The following is an 18243-nucleotide window of genomic DNA, read 5'->3' as shown; positions in this document are numbered from 1 at the left end:
TTTAAGAATTGTGGTAAAAGTGGTAATTATGCTTTTTTTCTCTTTTTTTGGCAGTAAAACCATGTCAGACGCACATTATTGTTCCAAGCAGAGTACTTTTGTATTCTTTAATACATGTCTGGAGGGGGATCTTTAAGCATACTGATATGGTGCTGCAGCCTGAGCTTTTTCAAATTTTAAACATTTTTTCTCTTGGCACAGCATCATTTTGTTCAGAGATGTCTATATATTCAGTATTCAATAGAAATATATAAGCCTATTATTTAAGATGTAATCATCATTATTTTGACATGCTGTTAATCACACTTATGCAATGACAGATTTTACAGTTGGAAGAGATCCCTTTATTAAACCAGCACAGAAGATAGAGAGAAGATACAAAAGACAATGATTTTTGTTTAATGAATACTTTTCAGTGCGTTTTTTCCTGTTTTTGTTTTTTTACAGAGGAGATCCTGCAGAGCCACATAGCCCACTGGTGGTCCCCAGGCGGGCTGCGTCTGGCCTACATGACCGTCAACGACACACTGGTGCCAAAGATGGAAGTCCCCTTTTTTACAGGAACGCCCTACCCCAACAGCTTGGAGTATCACTACCCAAAAGCAAGTGTCCCGCCATTATCTCTCAGCTCTAACAGCTTAGAAAATTTAAATACTCAATCACACTGGTGTTTTTGTGCATGAAAGGCTGTCATAAGCCTTTTTTAACCCTGAAAACAACAGAAGGACATGTCTTTTGTGTCTCAGCTGAAATCCAAACTCACCTATCTCATTTCCTCATGGCTCACGCAGGCTGGGGAGGAAAACCCTGTAGTGTATCTGTCAGTGGTGAGCCTCAGTGGTCCGGTGCACACTGTGGTGATGAAGAAACCTGATGACCCCCGAATAGGGTGAGTGACAGCCCAAACATGTCAGACTGTGTCTGAAGTAACAAGCATCAAAATAGCCCCGGGGCATTTTCCTCAGGTAGAGGAGACAAAGGCTGTCAGTATTGGTGGTGATGTATTCTTACCTTCTGGTTTTCTAGGAGGGAATATTATATAACGATGGTGAAATGGGCCACCAGCACCAAACTGGCTGTCAACTGGCTGAACAGAGCCCAGAATAATTCCATACTGACACTGTGTGAGGCTACAACTGGTGTCTGCATTAAGGTGAAACATCTTCCTTGGCAAAGTGTGAAATCTGCTGTCACTGTGTGATTGTTAAAGGATCATTCTGTTTTTAACATTTAATGTACTGACAAGTATTGTTTGTGATAAATGGAATTACTTTAATTTTTATGTAATCTTTTAGGCTGAGAAAAGCTTTATCCAAATTTAAACCTTTCAAATAAATTATCAAATTTAGATTTGGATTTTTCTCTTGTTGTTTTCAGAAACATGAGGATGAGAGTGATAGCTGGTTGCACAGACAGGTAGGTGAAGAAAACAGCTTTGCATAGCAATTTGTTAAATAAAAAAAAAACCAACACATATATACACACACACATACATACTTACATAATATGAGATATGAAAGCCCTGCAGAGACTTATCACATCCAGATGTTTTTCTCTCCTTCCTGCAGAATGAAGCGCCGCTCTTTTCCCACGACGGACTCAAGTTCTTTTTCACCAGAGCAATTCCTCAGGGTGGGAGAGGAAAGTTTTTCCACATCTCTGTGTCCACCTCTATGGTAACTATAATGGACGAAATCATCCTTTCGAATATTTATCCTGAGAGGTTTAGTACGAAATGCTGAGCTGTCCATTGTGTTATTTTCTGTCAGCCTAACACCAGCACAGACACTCTTCTGTCTCTGACCTCTGGAGACTGGGACGTCACCAGCATCTTGGCCTACAATCATGAAAGGAACCTCATGTAAGATATATTTTGATATTTTTTACATGCACATTTTTAGCAGCCAGTGGTGCAGAGTCATGGGTGTTTTTTAATGTTTCCAGATACTTTCTGAGCACAGAAGATGACCCCAAAAGACGACACTTGTACAGGTGTGATTTTTTAAAATTTAATTTATTATCATATAAGTGCTTTTATTATTTTTATATTAAGAGCTACAGTGTGCTACCTCTCTATGAGTTCTGTATGTAACATAAAACCTCACTTGCCATCCTACAGTGCCGACACAATCCCTCCATTCAACCGCCGCTGCGTGTCTTGCGAGTTCAAGTGCAGCTACGTGGATGTCTCATTCAGCCATAACATGCGGTACTTCTTACTCAACTGTAAAGGTGAGTGACCTTGAATCTCTTAAGTCAAAGCTCTTTTTTTAACAGTAGAGAGCCTTACATCACAGCACTCATGGGAATGAAAGTTCTCTGGGGGAGCAGGAAGCCGTGATCGGGGGAAAGCATAATTAAATTAGAGCCCCATGTCAGGATGAGAGCTGATATCGAGCTGGATGTTAGTAGATAACCTCAAACCACTGCTGGCTCCCGCTGATTAGCCACAGAAATAAATGTCTTGTCTGACTACATGCCAACAGTCATGTGAGCACTATAACTGCTGGTAGACAGAGTGCGTGTCTCTGCTTTTAGTATTTAACAAATGGATAGAAGACTTTGTGTTGTTGTTTACTAGATATTCCTTGTGTTCCTCCTTAGAGACACTCTCATTGTTTTTTTTGCCCTTGTGGCTTCTGTGCTGGATCTCAACAACATGGTTTCCATGGAAGCTGATTTGTTTAGGGGGCTTACTCCAGAGAGCAAAAGCGCCAGTGGCTTTCTTCATTAATTGGATCTTTGGAGAGTAGCTCCATTGTGAAATAATAAGCTGGGATTCAACTGCTTTCTAATGGGACCGAAGTAGATTATAAGTGCAGCGCTGGCTGAGAGCACTGTTTTTGAAGTCTGTTTGAGATGAGACAGAGATGATTCTGTTACAGTAAAGGATTTGGTTGCAGCGTCTTGATTGTATGTCGGAGGCGTTTTGTCAGTGTCTTGTTATATAATTAATTGTTTTCTCTCTCCTTTAATTATTATTTGTAGGCCCTGATATACCAAGTGTGGCCATCTATAGCACCGAGGACAAAGAGAGTGAGTGTTGTCTCAGTATTTGCTGTCGTCAATAAACTCCACTGGATTTCTTGTGAATTAGTGTAACAGTTGTTTCATGTTTTCTTCTTAACTGCAGAGGTGTTTGAGGTGGAGATAAATGAAATGGTGAACAACACATACAACGACATGCAGATGCCCAGAGTGGAGTACGAGACCATCACCATAGACGACTACAGTATGTGTCCATGATGTTTATGTTAAATTAGCAAACAATTATCTGTTTATACACGCTCTTATAAAAATAATATAATAAAATATATTCTCAATAAACCCTTTCTGTCTGTTTCAGCCCTGACAATGCAGATTCTGAAGCCGGCTGGATTTATAGAAACAGCCAGTTACCCCTTACTGCTGCTAGTGTAAGTATGCATATGTTGACAGTTTTTAGTGAAAAAAGCAACTAAGCCACTAAAAATTACTTTTAGTATTGTTTAGTATTATTACTTTCCTAAATTAGGGGAACTCCAAACCCCCTAAACCCCCCCTGCTGTATCCCACATCTCCTATAATTAGACTCGGTTGTGTCTCTGGTTAAACCGTCCTTGCATGGTAAAATGCCTTCATCTTTCATACTCCTGCCCCTAGTTTGCAAGGCCATCCTTTTGGTTTAGAAAGCCCCAACTGAGACAACCATGACATCATCTGAAGTTATTTTTTTAAACTTTGGAAATCTCCCTCCAGAGCCACAGAAGACGATGTACAACTTTTTTCTCAAGCTGAGTAGCACTTTCCATGACGAGCAAACTGACCTTTATTTGTAAAATTGGTAGAGTTTCCCTTTAAATAGAGAAGCAACATTTTTTTACATTTGAGAAACCACAACCTGCAACCACTTTTTGTATTTTTTTTTTTTTTTGCTTCATAACGGAATAAATAATTAATCAGCTATTAAAATGGTTGATTATTCTGGCTTCTGGCTATTGATAAAGCACTAAAATATAATGTACTCCCATGCAAAAGCCTTGTACCTTGCACACTTTGTAAAAGATGAGTTGTTTTAACTCTGTTTGAGGTGGTGTTGTTAGATTTCATTATATCACAAGCTGTTGTTATTTTAAATACAGAAAATAAACATGACGTCCATGATATATTTATCCCCAAGAAATGTCCCACTCCTTTAAAAAACTAACATGGCCATGGTTTTGTCTGTATCTTTCACAGGGACGGTACGCCTGGTGGTCAGATGGTGACGGAGCAGTTCCAGGTGGACTGGGCCACCGTTCTGGTCAGCAGCTTCAGCACCATCGTCATCCGCTTCGATGGCCACGGCAGCGGCTTCCAAGGCACCAACTTGCTCCATAAAGTCAGGAGGAAGCTGGGGAAGTTAGAGGAGAGGGACCAGCTGGAGGCACTCAGGTCTGAATTCTACTAGAACCACAAGCAGCTCCTCAAAGTCCTGCAGTTTTTTACCTAGTTTTCCTTTCATTTTCAGGTTTATATCCAAAGAGCATTACATTGATAAGACTCGAATGGGCGTTTATGGAAAGGTAAATTGAAGAAATGCTCAAATGCTCCTCAGACGTGTATGTGTATATTTGTTTTTGATCTTCTTCTTAATGTATTTCTGTGTCTGTAGGCTTACGGAGGATATTTAGCCACGATGCTCCTGAGCTCTGAGGAGTTTACCCAACTTAAGTGTGGAACAGCAGTGTCCCCCATCACAGATTTCGAACTTTATGGTATAACTTTATTGATACACTTCTTCAACGGATGTCTTATACTGTAGATGTCATGTTTTTAGGACAGCATTGAAAGGCTCTCATTCTTTCTCTTTTTCTCTTTTCCAAATCGCAGCATCTGCATTTTCAGAACGATACCTGGGCTCAAAGACAGATTCCAGAGTATATACGGTATAGTTTCAATGTTTCAGCCTCAATAAAATCATACATTAAAATGTTTCGTTAAAATGACGAGGGTGGAGTTGGAAGTTGTTATTTAGAGGATCTTGACGCCTCTTTCTCATCCATGCAGATGGCAAATTTAGGACATAGAGCGGGTCAGCTTCCGGACAAGCAGTACTTGATAATTCACCCAACGGCTGACGGTAACAATGATGGCTAATATATAACTACTCAATTCTGCAAAGAGTGTTAACTATTTAATTTTGATTAGAGCATAATGTGTCTCTCCATTTTTATGTTCTCCACCACAGAAAAGGTTCACTTTCAGCACACGGCCAAATTTATTAATCATTTAATCAGCGAGAAGGCCAATTACACTCTACAGGTGAGCTGAAGACTCTCAAAAGTTTCTGTGACTGTCATGTTTACTGATATGCTCTCTAAGTTTAAAAACAGCACTCACACGACCATACACCATGTATGTTGAAAGTTTGCCAAGATACTTGTACCTTCGCTCCATACTGGCAATGAAGCCTATTATTTCTAATGTCCAGTGTAATTGACGGCCGACAAAATCCCTTGTTTTTGTCGGGCATCTTCCAAATGTAGTCTTTTTAGTATTAAAGTCCATATCAGTGTTTCCCTTGACACAGTGTCCTTGCTGAGAAAAGGGATATATTTTCATTCTAAAAGGCTGTAAATTTGGAAGACCCACTTTATTTAACTAACTCAGAGTGAACTTAAGATGCTTTTTTGTTAGGAACTAGCGTGTGATACGATCAAAAGTTTCAGTTGTGAGTTGTGAGATTATTTTGCCAGTTGCAGTTTCAGATCAAGAATGAACTTTCAGTGTCAATTAGGCCTGCAACTAACAATTATTTTATTATATTATCAAGATTATTTTCTTGATCAATGGATTAACAGTTTGGTTTATAAAAATGTCTATCCAGTTTCCCAGAGTCAAAGGTCTCTTCCAAAGTTTTGTTGACCTCAAAATACAGAGCCAAATAAATATTCAGTGTATAATGATGTGGAAAAAAAGAAAAACAGCAAGTTTTCGCATTCAAGAAACTGGAACCACCAAGTTTTGCATGAAAAAAATCACTAAATTATTCATTGATAATCAAAATTTCCCCTGATACATTCAGTCTCAATCAACTAGTCAAATTATTTCACCTTTAATCTTAGAAACTTGGAAAATATGAACTTATAAGTGAGGAAAAATTAAATCTCTTTGGGTTTCAGACTGTTGGTCACTTTTTGCTGTTTTACAACCAATAATAAAAGGCTTAATCTCTGTATTTATCCACAGATCTACCCAGACGAGGGCCACTTCCTTCACAGCGATGGGACAAAGAAGCACCTGAGCCAGTCACTGGTCAACTTCTTTGAAGAATGTTTCCGGGTGCCGGAGAAACTGAGAGACGACCAGAAGGAAGAGGATGAGGACGACAGTTAGACATGCCCCCTCTGAGCAGCCGCCCCACCCTCGACCAGCGATTACAGCACAATATGCAACAGGACTTTCTAACACAATCAACCCTCCACCTGCTGTTTGTCCAATCTGAATCCAGCTCTACTCTGAAGTGCAGAGCCTGCATGTGCAAAGGGGCCCCTGGCCTGCATCTGTGTTTCCTTACCTTGTGCTGGCTGCTGACACGGAAACCAGTCAGAAAGACATAAATAAATCTCGGATGTAAACAGTCATATCTCTCTCTGCTATTGGAATAAATGGACTTGGTGTTGAAGGAGCCGCCTCTCTAGTACACCCCCTGGTGGACCAATAGAGGATCAACATGACGTCCATAGAACAATGTGTCTCCTTTCCAAACTGAGCACATTAACAGAGCACTTTTCAGCACAAAATATCCCCTGTGAAGTTTGTCACATCAGTTTGTTCTATTGAGATTTCACTTTTTAAGAGGCTGCCCGTTTCCGATAACCTTGCCAACCAATTTACTGATTATTGTGTTCATGAGTATGATTACTGCTACTTGTTTCTCAGAATTTCTCTGTTGAGTGTCTTACAGTAGTACCGTGTCTATGAGTGGATGTCTGGTTGCATCAGTCCTTAGTTGCTTTACAAAATGACGGCACAATGTTGTTCTCCAAAAAACAAAGTGTCTGTACAAAAATGGTACAAAGTCATATTTATATTTTCCCTCCTCATATTTCTGAATTTAACTCTCGTTCTTTTAGTCACTGTGCCTTAATCTGGGTGAAATGTTTGTGTTTGGAGCCCACGTGACACTGAAAACGAGTAAACATGGATAGGCCTTGTCTCAATCATGCATTCCGTTGAAAACTCGAAGCCAAAATTTACTTTTTCCTCAAAAGATAATTTGTTATTAGTAATTGTAACAACACAAAGTATGGCACATTTATAGCAAAAATCTGGATAGAACTGAATACAGAATTATTGTATGTATGTATGCTTGAAAGATGGTATTACACTGACACAAAATGTAAAGAATATTTAGTTTGCAAATACATTTCTTGATGTTTACCTACCAAACTTGCATACTTGTGAGTTAACTATGCTGAAATTTTCATTATTTTTGTGAATTCCTTTGACTTGTGTGTTCAATGGCTTGACTCTCTTTCCCCTCATGTCACTTCTGTTAGTATTGTCAGTGGTTTCTAGTCAGCGGATGTACAAAGTGTATAAATCTTATATTGTTTAAGTCTTTATGTTGTATGTGCAACTTGTATATAAAGCATTTTCAAATGTATAGTTTGTTGGCTTCATTGATTGGTCTTTTACATCACATCTGTGTAAACCTTGGACTGTCACCTTGTGCTTCAGCAGTTTATGTTTCTTAAGCCATTGTGCCCTCTTGTGTTCCCTACAGGTGTTGCAGCATCATTGAGGGCCCAGACAAAACATTTTAAAACTCAAAAGAAGCTGCAGGAAAAAGGCCACACTGATTTAAATTTTCTACACAAGTGAATTCCTAACGGGCCTTTTTTCCACAGCAGATATTTTGACTTTGACAAAGAAGAAACAGCGCAGGTGTTACTTGTCAAATGAACAAAGTGCTGGTATATTTAAGAGTCCCAGTGAACCGTGGCAGAGCACGCAGGTGCAGCACCAGGATCAGATCAGTGGAATTCAGCCGTGTTAATTTTATTACTTTCACCTGTGCTTTTCCTCCTGTCACTTGTAAAAGGGTCTATTGTGAAATGCCACCGCTACTGAATACATAAGTTTTTTTTTTTCAGGCATAGACACCTTTATTAACAGTGGAGAGTCAGGAAATCATGGGAGAGAGGGGAGATGTGACATTCATTAAAGGTCCTCTGGCTGGGATTTGAACCAGGGTCAACTGTGTATGTGGCATGCGCTATAACCACTCGACCACCTGCACGCCAGAATACATTTGATATTTAACCACCAGATTTTATGGCATTAGAATTTTTAACTAACAGAATTAATGTGGTTTGATGGTCTCCTCTTTCAAACTTCCAGAAAGTTCTTTCAAGTGGTTCGATTTCACAGTTACGGATTCAGTTATTTAAGAGATTCAAATCAATATGATCCTGTGGTGCTTTCCTACGATATGGTGCAAGACAAACAAACATCAACATTTGCCATTGACAAAATTTATTTCCAGTGTTTCAGGAGTCTGTGCACTCCTCTCTCAATCAGAGGAACACAGCATTGGTACAAATGGTCCAGCTCAATGACGTGTCTCCTCATGCAGGGAGCAAACTGCCCACAACATCCACACAGGCCTCGTGAGCATCATCATCATCATCATCATCTCACAATACTGAACTTAATCCTGCAATCTGATGGAAATGAAAAGTAAAGCAGCTAAAACATGGCATTTATATGTACATTAAGTTACTTATTTTACAAGAAATATTTAAAATTCAAGTTCTGTTAAAATCAAAAATGAAAAACAGAAAAAAAAGTAAAGTATAAAACATGTTAAGACCAGAGTGGAATGCCTAAGGAATGGAAGCTCGGCATTTTGTTACAGAACCTGTCGAATGACTGAGAGTCAACAATAAAAATGTCATTCACAGTAACATCTTCGTGTATCTCAACAAAGACAATATTATATGGCACCCTTAACATTTCATTGTGAGGCACTTCCTATTGTGAAGAAACATGATTTTCTGATTTGATTACACATTTTCTTCTTCCAACTTTTTTTTTTACCCACTTTGCGATCTTTAACCAGTTACTAACAGATGTGTGAACCATAAACACTAAAACACAGCATTAACATTTGCATCAGAGGGACGTTGTTCACTGCTCTCTAAATCATGTAACTGGGATGAATAACAACTCTTTTTTTTCTTTCCTCCATTTGCATAAGTCCAGTGTCTCCTTGTCACCTTTGTACCTTTGGAGAAGCCCCTTTTGTAGGCAGTCCACACACACAGGCTGTGCCAAAAACAAAATTCAAGTACACAGAAAAATAGGGATATGTACACTTTAGAATGAAACACAAGCATCTAAAGCTTTTAGTCTGTATTACAGCAAGCATGTCTGTACATTCTTCATTTGGTTACTGAGAGACTCGCTGACTTCTGAACATCGTAACTTTCTTTACACAAAAATAGTTCCTCTGCAATACTAAAATTCTGTACTTTTTTTACTACTTCCTATTCATCCTACAAGTCAGTTCATCCTTAAAGCCTTCGCTAATCCTTTTAACAATCTTAACTCGAATTTTAAGGTCCACACTTCCTTGCACATACTGTACTTCACAGGCTCATGGTTTCACGAGCCGCAGGTCCTCTCAATCTTTAGCATAACGGGATCTGTATTAGGATGGAGGAATCCCCCTTCCTGAGGCATCCCAGAGTCATTTGTCATTAAAAAAAAGAAAGTGTATGAACAACTTTTGTTCCATGCCTTATACACAAGCAAGATCAACGATCCTGGTGTGCAGTAATTCTCTTTTCACAGGCACACACACCAGTTACAGACACACTCCAGATGTGTTTTTTGTACAACATGCTCATTCACTAACATTGGTCACACGACAGACATTACACTAACAGACTCCCAAGTACGTACACATCTCACAGACAGAGAACAAACAGTCACACACCTCCAACACATCTCACAGGTACTGATAGAAGCGCGAATGGACCACCTGGGAACTAGCGAGTTTATGTGGGTGAGCGGTGGCCGAAAGGCTCAGATTTTTACTCTGGGCGACGTCCCCATTTAACACCTCAGCTGGACGATGTGGCAGTTCAGAAGAGGATGAGGCTCCGAGGTTTGTGCTGCACAGCCCCCCCTGTTGTTCAGAGAAGTCCAGGCTAACCTCAGGGTTGCTGGTGCGATGGCGCTCGCGGGCAATCCAGTCCCCAATGGAGAAGTCCTGAGAGCTGCACTTGGGCTTCAGCCGGTCCACGGCTGACAGCTCAGACCGAGAACCTGAACCGATACCGCCCTGCTGCCAGTCTCCCAAAACAGACAGCTCGGCAAAATCCCTCTGGCCGCCCATCGTGTGTCTGCGTCTGATGTTCTTCTTCTTACTGCGGCCCTCAGGGGACCGGCTCCTCTGGCTGCCGACGCCGAACATGTCATCCACTGACGTTCGCAGACGTACCTTCAGCCGGTCTGTGATCTTCAGCTTCCACGCTGGCTCCGTCTTATCCAGCTCGCTACGAGACGAGGAGCTGAGGCTACCAGTGGAACGACCCTTAACCGACCCCAAAACACGTGACAGTCTGTTGGATTCTTTGTCACTGCGAGCGCCGTCCAGTGAAGACTCGCTGTCAGTTTTCTGTTGAGCAGCTTTCTTTCTTGACAGTGTATCACATTCGATGAGTCTGTGGGAGGGGAGGGGCCGTGGAGCCTCCTGCAGTTCTCGCTGCTCCGTTGCTCTGTCGTTCCCGACAGTGAACACCGACAGATCACTCTCACTGTCTGTCTCCATTGGCCTTCCCTCACTGATGAGCTCGCTGCGCTCGTCATCCGCATCATCTCCACCCCTGCTCTCGGCCACAGACTGCACTTCAGGACTGAGGGTGCTGAGCTCAGCTCCGGTCAGGAATGTCATGGATGATGTGGTGGAGTAGTCGGAGGTGATGGAGCAAACTTCTGCCCCCAGCCCGCTGGGGCCCGCTTCTGGTCCCAGGGCCACCGTCCTGCCACGCCTCACTCTGGGCACTGAAGCCTGAGAGCTGGTGCTGTTCATCGTACCGAGGTCTGACACTGTGTCGTCATAGTTGGAGGGCGGGTCTGATAGGGAAGACTGGTGAGTCATCGGCATGCGGTAGCTGAGGCTTGGGGAATGGGGAGGCGAGGCGTACGGGGAGCCGGACTGAAGGGTGGAGGAAAGGTGTTGGGGAGGCAGGGAGGGCTGTGACATTAGGCTACTAGAGAGGGACTCTTTCCCGTTGGTTTTGTTGAGCTGTTCCTCCGAGCTGTTCCGGTGCTTCTCTTTCTCACTGGCTTCACTGGTGTCCCCCTCCTCCTCGGTCCGGCTACCTGGAGACCACAAAGGCTGCTGCTGGCTCTCCTCTGGGAGCTCCTTCTTGGGGAACACAGCATCCAGGTCATCATCTGAGCTGCTGGGATGAACTTTGTCCTTGGGCTTCTTGCGTTTGCGGCTGACGAAGAAGGAGGAGCGCAGCATCTCTTTGCTACACTGATCCTTCCCTGACCCCCACAAGCCCTGCTGATATAGAACCAAAACAGGATTTATAGACTAAATGAAAGATGAAAGACCAAAGAGCATTCAAACGGCAAAAAACAGGAATGAAAACTTTGTGAGAAAGAAAATGAAACTTGCAGGACATTACCTTTGATTTGGAGGAGTCACTACATGCTGAATCTGTATCAAAGAGAGAAATGTCATTAGTAACCAACCGTCAGCCACCTGTGACATTCAGAAAACAGTCTACAAGAGAAAGCGAGAGAAGGCAGATTGAACGTTTGCTCAGAGTGAAACTGACAGACATGATGAGTACAATGAGAGCAGCTGGATGAAAGCAGATGACGCAGCTCAGAGTTAGAGAGATAGGAGGAGGACGACGAGTAACCACACTTAGCAGTACATGGAAACGTGACGAAAGCGGCAGAGGACGCCTTGAGATGAGGGATGAGAGGAAAGCAAGTGAAAACCCGGCAGTAAACCAAAACATACAAAGCAGCTCATGCTCATGTAACGATGGAATGACGGCACATCACGGACAAACACGCCAGTCACGGAGCATCACATGTAGCCACCAACCAGCTGTAGGCATTCTTTCCCAACTCAAAAGACATCACAGAGGAGAGGGAGTGATGAGCTCGCTCTGACTTTAAGGGGCCTGAGCTGAACAGATCAGTGAGTGTGTGTCGTGGTTGATACAGCTGGCGCAGGCAAGCCTTTGTATAACGGAAAGATTGCTCTTACTCCAAGCTAGATTAACTCCTGCGGTGCCCTTTAACATGTAGCCTGTCATTCCCAACATAAAAGGTAAAACAAAGAGTTCACAAAACTTTCTTATCTCACTGTTCAAAAAGGAGAAAACACGCAAACTACAGCTAACAAAGATAAGCAAAGTAAAGTAATAGTCCTTTCCCACCAAATGGTTCCAGGAACATCGGAGCTACAGGAAGTAAATTCAGTCACTAAAAGTCTCCTTTAAGCACTCCTGTTTATATTTCCATTGACTCTGTACAACCATATAAATTAGACAAATTAGACCAATGGGGTTTTTGTTTTGCCGTTGATATTTAAATGACGGTAATGAATGTAGGAGATCTGAAGAAGTGGATGTAGTCTGAAAACTCCAGAGCACCTGTCTCAAATGAAGACAATCTACCTAATATCTTATGGTTATACATTTCTGATTTACCGCATAACCATGGCGACACAATAAGCTAATTAGGTTTTGTTTCATTCATTTCTGCTCTCAGGCCATTATCTCTTGAGACAATATTACTTTTTTTTTTTCTTTTTTTTTAAAATGTCAAACATTAGAAGAAATGTCCGGCCCTCATCCTAATATTGTTGTATGCAAGTTGTACAAGCCGGAAGGTTGATCAACTAGTGACGTTCATCACTACAAATCTGGCTTCAATAGTTCCAGGGTCCACTTAAAGTCATCAGAAAGTGTCAAAAAAGCAAGGACTTTTTTGAGCACCAGAAACTACGGCAGAGCAAGTAATTATTGTCAGGTAGAGTTCCTGAAATGGTTCCTGAGTTCCTGATTAAGTTCCTGTGGTGGAAATGGGCTATTAAGTATCTAATTTTGGTTCAAACTGTGTGTATGTGTATATAGCAGGGTTCTGATGGGAAGCCAGGGTGAGGGACATGTTAGTGATTAATGTGGGTGTTTTACAGTATGTAACAGTAGGGAATGAGGGACTATGTGTCTGTAGTTGACAATGTGATGTTTTTAATGTTAAATAAAGACAGATTTTGAAATAGGGACATTACAAACAACAAAACAAACAAAAAGAACACAAGAGGAGGCACCTAAGGCAAAAAAAAAAAGAAACAAAAAACTACCTGTCGCAGCAAATTCCGCTACAACTACCTGCTTGGAGTCCCATCCACTGCTATTTAAGTACAAAAACATCTACATAAGGTACTTATCGGTTGTTTGTGTGGGTTTGTTTGTGTGTAAACAAATGTGTGCTGGGGGAACATCCAGCTCAGTCCCACCACTACGACCCCACCCTAAAACATCATGACAGATTATGCCACATGACCGGGAGAGAACCTGAGGTTGACCGTACCATGCTACTTGTCCTTGCGATCAGCTTAAGAGACAACAAGAGACAGCAGAAGGGCTTTCAGAGAAAGTACAGCAGCAACGCTCTGTATCCCCTCAATTTAGGGTATTGGTTTAAATATGAGACGTGCACACCACAGGAAAAATGACAAACATCGACTTCTCTTTCTTTCTTTTTTATCTTTTTTCCTCCTTTCGCCCAAATTTAAAAGAGCTGCGGGTTTCTGCAGACTAGGCAGCTACACTGGGCACAACACTCGTCCTTCTTCCTACAGTCCCAGCTGTCCATCACTGACAAAACAGAGTCCATCAGTGACATCATCGAGTGATAGACGCCGCCCACTTGGCCTGTGTCAAGATTAGGTCATGTGTGAGTGCTGGACAGGGATAAGGGAGAAAAACAACACACTACACACAGAAGGGCAGAGGTCAGAAGGGTTAACACTTCCATTGTTTCTTTTTGTTCGTTAGATTTTCTTTGGGAAAGAACATGCCGGGATTATGTGAGACGAGGAGGAGGGGAAGAAAAGAACTGAAAGAAAAGGAGTCGTCGTCTCAAAACAGGTAAAGCACAGGGAGTGAAAAAAAAATGACTTGAGCAAGAAAAAATAAAGAGTAAGGCAAAGAAATGAACGAAAATAAAACTTGAGGACAATTTTATCTATTTGGGCAAAAAAACATCAACAGCAAAACAAAACAGACTTTAATCCAAAAGTAAATAAATAAATATAAAAAAGGCTTGACATACTGCAAGGTATTTTTCAACAATTTTCCAATGGTCGATCCACAAAATGTATTCATTGAAAAATTACTGAAAAAGCTTGCGTTAACAGAAACATAAAATCGGTAGACTTGGTTTAGCTCATAGCATTTTAAATTATGGAAAACAGGCATGATGTTCTTTATCTTAACATTAATAGCTGAGACACTGCGTAAATCTTACAAACCACATATATTTCACACTTAAATCTACTGTAGTGATAGTAATGAAATATAATATTGCTGCCAGGGCAAAATATTAGCTGTGGTGATGCTTGAGTGCCGAGTCCCTGAGAGAGAAATCCCGGTGAGTTACCTGAGACTTCGCCCGGCGAGCATGTAGTCCGCCCGATGTTGGAGAGCAAGTGGTCAATATTGGGCACAGGCTGAGATTGCACTGTGCTTTCCTGCTCAGCTGTGGTCTGGAGCCGCGCGCAAGGAAAACAGATGTTGGAAGAGAAAAGACAGCAAATAGAAATTGTAAGTGAGTGAACACAGATGATACAGGGAAACAACCACAGCAACCGAAAAAAGGAAGCTTTCAAAAGTCAAAAAGATGGGGGAGTGCCACATACAACAGGGTCTTCATCACCGTCGTCTGTGAAAAACCAGTCATGCTGTTGGATCAGGTTTTCAACTATTTTGCACTGGTCTGGCATGTGATTAACCATGTTGGTCATGTTGTCCTCAGAAGTTCTCACCAGCGTTGGCCCAAAAACAATCGCCAGGTTACGAGGCTCCATCTAAACAGATAAAGTTAAGACAAATCCAATTAATTTGATGAATCCTTAAAAGGGAAACTGGATTGGAAGTTGCTTCTTAAATACATTAACACTGACTGATCCTGTCTGCTGTCCTACCTTGTTCTTTTCACAGTTGTCAGAAACCTTCTTGAGGTGAGCACAAAGGAATTTTAGAGTTTCAAAGTGATGATCAGGTAATTCCTGGATCTGCAAAAATGACCAAAAAAAGGACAGTTTCAATGTTACAGTAATACTACTGGTAATACTATTCACATACTTCTCTTAAGATTTAAGAAAGTGGTGCACAGGTTTTCACTCACCAGCCTCTTGAGCTCCTTTAGTCTCTCAATGGAGTCTTCTGTTCTGTTGGCTTCAATAAAATCGCCGTATTTTTCTGTTGAATACAACCCAAACTTTTTAACTTTGCTGTGAAAAAAGGAAGATTCATACATAAACTTCACTCCAGTTTATGTTTGGACTTTCAGTGCATTTACAAGATCTTACCATTTGTAAACAGAGGTTCTGGAAGTTTTCGGAAAAAGGACTTTAGTAAACTACTGATGACATTAAGGTCCCGCCATTTCTGCAGAGAAGTAAAAGATCAAGACAACATTATGTTAAAACAATCCTTTAAGTAAAAATGTAATCACTCAACAAAAAAACTAAAAAATCAACCAGTGTGTGAGTCACTCACATCTTCCTGGAGGTCGATGTCAGCCATGCCTTTGCTGTTGAGCTCCTCCTGCAAGCTGGAGATGGCAGCATTGTTCCCTGGGACCCTGTAGATCCCTGTGTACTCAAGACCTCTTTCCTCCACCACTTTGCAGCACAACTCCACGATCATAGGAACAAACTGCACAACATAAAGCAGGAAAACATTCGATAAGACAAATCATTGATTATTTTACATCTGAGAATTAAACACAGACCTGCCTACACACTGTGTAAATGAGCACAGCAGTTAGAGTTAGCCCAGCAGGAATTAGTGACCATCATGGCTGACAAGATGATGCAAAATCAATATTTTATGTGCATGGAAGCAAGATTTACTCACATATTCTGTTTTGTCTTATGTTTAACTACTTTTCTCTGAGAAACTTGAAGAGAGATTGAGACTTACTCTGTTAGTCTGTGCAGGTGGGCAGTCATCAAGCCGTACCCCAAATATGCCACTAGTTGGAGTCTTTTTTTCAAAGGGCTTCCTCATAATCCCAGCAATCCCAATTTTCCAAGCAGCTCTGTCCCTTGGTGGACTGGAGTCATCTGACATAGTATACACACATAAATATATAAATAAGCCATTTAACATTTTGGTTTTTATTTTTTTAAATGATACTGCACCAGAGTTGGAAATGTTCTTACCTTTCAGTGCCCTCCGCTCCTCTCCTGTTTTAGGTGAGTGAGGGCTGTGGATCCTGCTGTCTGTTTTACCCAGGAAGGCTTGTTTGATGCTGAGGGATTGACGGGAGGTTTTGGGGGAAGGTTCAGACCTGCTGCTGGGTGCACTGATCCAAATGAAAAGTTTTAAAAGCAAAAAAATTAAATTAGTTTGGCATATAGATACGATGGATTGATATGTGGCTGAGTACTGCGGATGAGCCCCAGGCGGCAATAAAGAGTACTTTATACCTCATCATGTTGTACTCTTTGATCTTTAGACTGATCAAGTCCTGACTTGTTACAGCAGCATTCTGAAATGACAGCAGAAGTACAGTAAGGACAGTATAAACACACAAAGAAAGGTTAAAACTTTCAGAAACTGTTAATGGGATTTGTTGGTGATTTCTTGTAATTCCAACAAAATCATTTTCTAAACAGGATGTTCTAAGTCAGCGATACATAAATGCAAATCCCTAAAATGTCATTTATAATAACAACAACTGCAAATCTAAAACTTTTACTATGTGGCAATCAAGAAGTAGTCAGATGACTAATAGGCTGAAGATGAAACACTGTAGGCAAACTGCAGGCAGATAAATAACTGATGAAATGACACAAATGACAACATTTTGCTTCATTGCTGAACCATATTCTGACCCAAAGAGTGAATGTAGAACAGCATCAATTTCACCATCAAGTCCAAAAAAGTGAAGTCTGCCATATAGCCTAAACACTCAAAGCTACAAGAAAATCTTTAAAAAATCTATCATGTTGTCAGCATACAGTTTGATAAGAGGTTAGCACAATATGATTTAAAAGCACAAAAACTATTACAGACAGAGAGAAAACTCTGCATTACAGATATATTCCACTGACTGATTTGATTCAAATGTTTTTGGTCAGTGATAAAAATGGTCTATGCAGATAGTAACTGAGCAGTCTCACTATAATACGTGACCCTACCTAATCATGTGCTGCCAGATACCAAAATGAATTATTACCAGAAGATACAGTTAACAAGGTCTTGCTGAAAGGCAATTTACTGACTGGTCCTCAGTTTGAAATGGAATTTTCCACTTACACCGTGAGAAATGCCATCTGTGTTTTTTTTTTTTTTGTTCTGCCCAGGTAAAACTAGTTTCCTGTGACACTTCCTTTTTTTGTATACATGTAGACTTTGGTAGAGTTTGTTGCTGATGAGTGTGTATTTTTTTATGGTGCAGTCTAGTTTAAACTGTCTTGTTGTTCCTCAACAACTGATCACTGGTGCTGCTCTGCCTTTATGAAATTTTACTGGAAGACATGATTGCAACACACACTGCCGTTGTCATTTTGGCAATTTCCTGACAAATGTGTGAACCACATCTAACTTGTCATGTGTCAGTCTTCTTAACTTGGCGACACAGTTAATAACACAACCTAACTCCTTCCAAAACTCACCTCTTCATCAAGGTTACTGTTTTCCTGAATGACTCTGATCCAGGTCAGCATGTCGTCCCGCCCTTCTGCCTGGAACAAGTACTTACAATCCGAGGTGGTTAGTCGTAGCACATTCTTGCGTCTTGTATCGCTGTAGGATATGTCAATCAGACAGGCCTTGATACTGATTCGCAGAGGGTCCTCGTCAGATTGCGAGGAAGCATGAGACAGAGCATCTTTCCTGTCTCTGTAGAAGGTCAGGGTGTGCCCTTGTAAAACTGCATACATCTGCTTCCATGATCTCATTCCTCCACCAACACGCTACAGAGGCAGAGAGATAAGACAGA

General features: G+C 41.2%; 2 protein-coding genes across 3 annotated transcripts in view; one reads left to right on the top strand and one right to left on the bottom strand.

The window, feature by feature from the left end:
* Positions 1 to 6357, top strand: part of dpp6b (dipeptidyl-peptidase 6b) — a 74715-nt gene extending 68358 nt beyond the window's left edge. Inside the window, exons 9-26 of the mRNA XM_062428725.1 lie at positions 448 to 602; positions 792 to 889; positions 1027 to 1153; positions 1378 to 1416; positions 1569 to 1676; positions 1770 to 1861; positions 1945 to 1992; positions 2120 to 2232; positions 2989 to 3036; positions 3134 to 3232; positions 3347 to 3416; positions 4219 to 4413; positions 4490 to 4544; positions 4634 to 4736; positions 4852 to 4907; positions 5029 to 5101; positions 5210 to 5283; positions 6211 to 6357. Of these exons, the coding sequence (XP_062284709.1) occupies positions 448 to 602; positions 792 to 889; positions 1027 to 1153; positions 1378 to 1416; positions 1569 to 1676; positions 1770 to 1861; positions 1945 to 1992; positions 2120 to 2232; positions 2989 to 3036; positions 3134 to 3232; positions 3347 to 3416; positions 4219 to 4413; positions 4490 to 4544; positions 4634 to 4736; positions 4852 to 4907; positions 5029 to 5101; positions 5210 to 5283; positions 6211 to 6357 (1700 nt within the window). The remainder of the gene's footprint in view (positions 1 to 447; positions 603 to 791; positions 890 to 1026; positions 1154 to 1377; positions 1417 to 1568; positions 1677 to 1769; positions 1862 to 1944; positions 1993 to 2119; positions 2233 to 2988; positions 3037 to 3133; positions 3233 to 3346; positions 3417 to 4218; positions 4414 to 4489; positions 4545 to 4633; positions 4737 to 4851; positions 4908 to 5028; positions 5102 to 5209; positions 5284 to 6210) is intronic.
* Positions 6358 to 8485: 2128 nt separating this feature from the next.
* The window catches only part of arhgap21b (Rho GTPase activating protein 21b), a 43320-nt gene continuing 33562 nt past the window's right edge, over positions 8486 to 18243 (bottom strand). The window contains exons 13-24 of one of the 2 annotated variants that reach the window (XM_062428480.1): positions 17918 to 18217; positions 16727 to 16788; positions 16460 to 16602; positions 16218 to 16360; positions 15792 to 15950; positions 15602 to 15680; positions 15418 to 15491; positions 15215 to 15304; positions 14930 to 15097; positions 14671 to 14776; positions 11673 to 11704; positions 8486 to 11548 (exon numbers count right to left, since the gene is read on the bottom strand). In XM_062428480.1, the coding sequence (XP_062284464.1) occupies positions 9980 to 11548; positions 11673 to 11704; positions 14671 to 14776; positions 14930 to 15097; positions 15215 to 15304; positions 15418 to 15491; positions 15602 to 15680; positions 15792 to 15950; positions 16218 to 16360; positions 16460 to 16602; positions 16727 to 16788; positions 17918 to 18217 (2925 nt within the window). In that variant the 3' untranslated portion in view covers positions 8486 to 9979. The remainder of the gene's footprint in view (positions 11549 to 11672; positions 11705 to 14670; positions 14777 to 14929; positions 15098 to 15214; positions 15305 to 15417; positions 15492 to 15601; positions 15681 to 15791; positions 15951 to 16217; positions 16361 to 16459; positions 16603 to 16726; positions 16789 to 17917; positions 18218 to 18243) is intronic. The other variant, XM_062428481.1, reaches the window with a different exon arrangement.

Source organism: Scomber scombrus, chromosome 11 (assembly GCF_963691925.1).
Source record: "Scomber scombrus chromosome 11, fScoSco1.1, whole genome shotgun sequence".
Classification (NCBI taxonomy): domain Eukaryota; kingdom Metazoa; phylum Chordata; class Actinopteri; order Scombriformes; family Scombridae; genus Scomber; species Scomber scombrus.
Note: the sequence above shows the minus strand (reverse complement) of the source record. Positions and strands in the feature narration are given on the sequence as shown.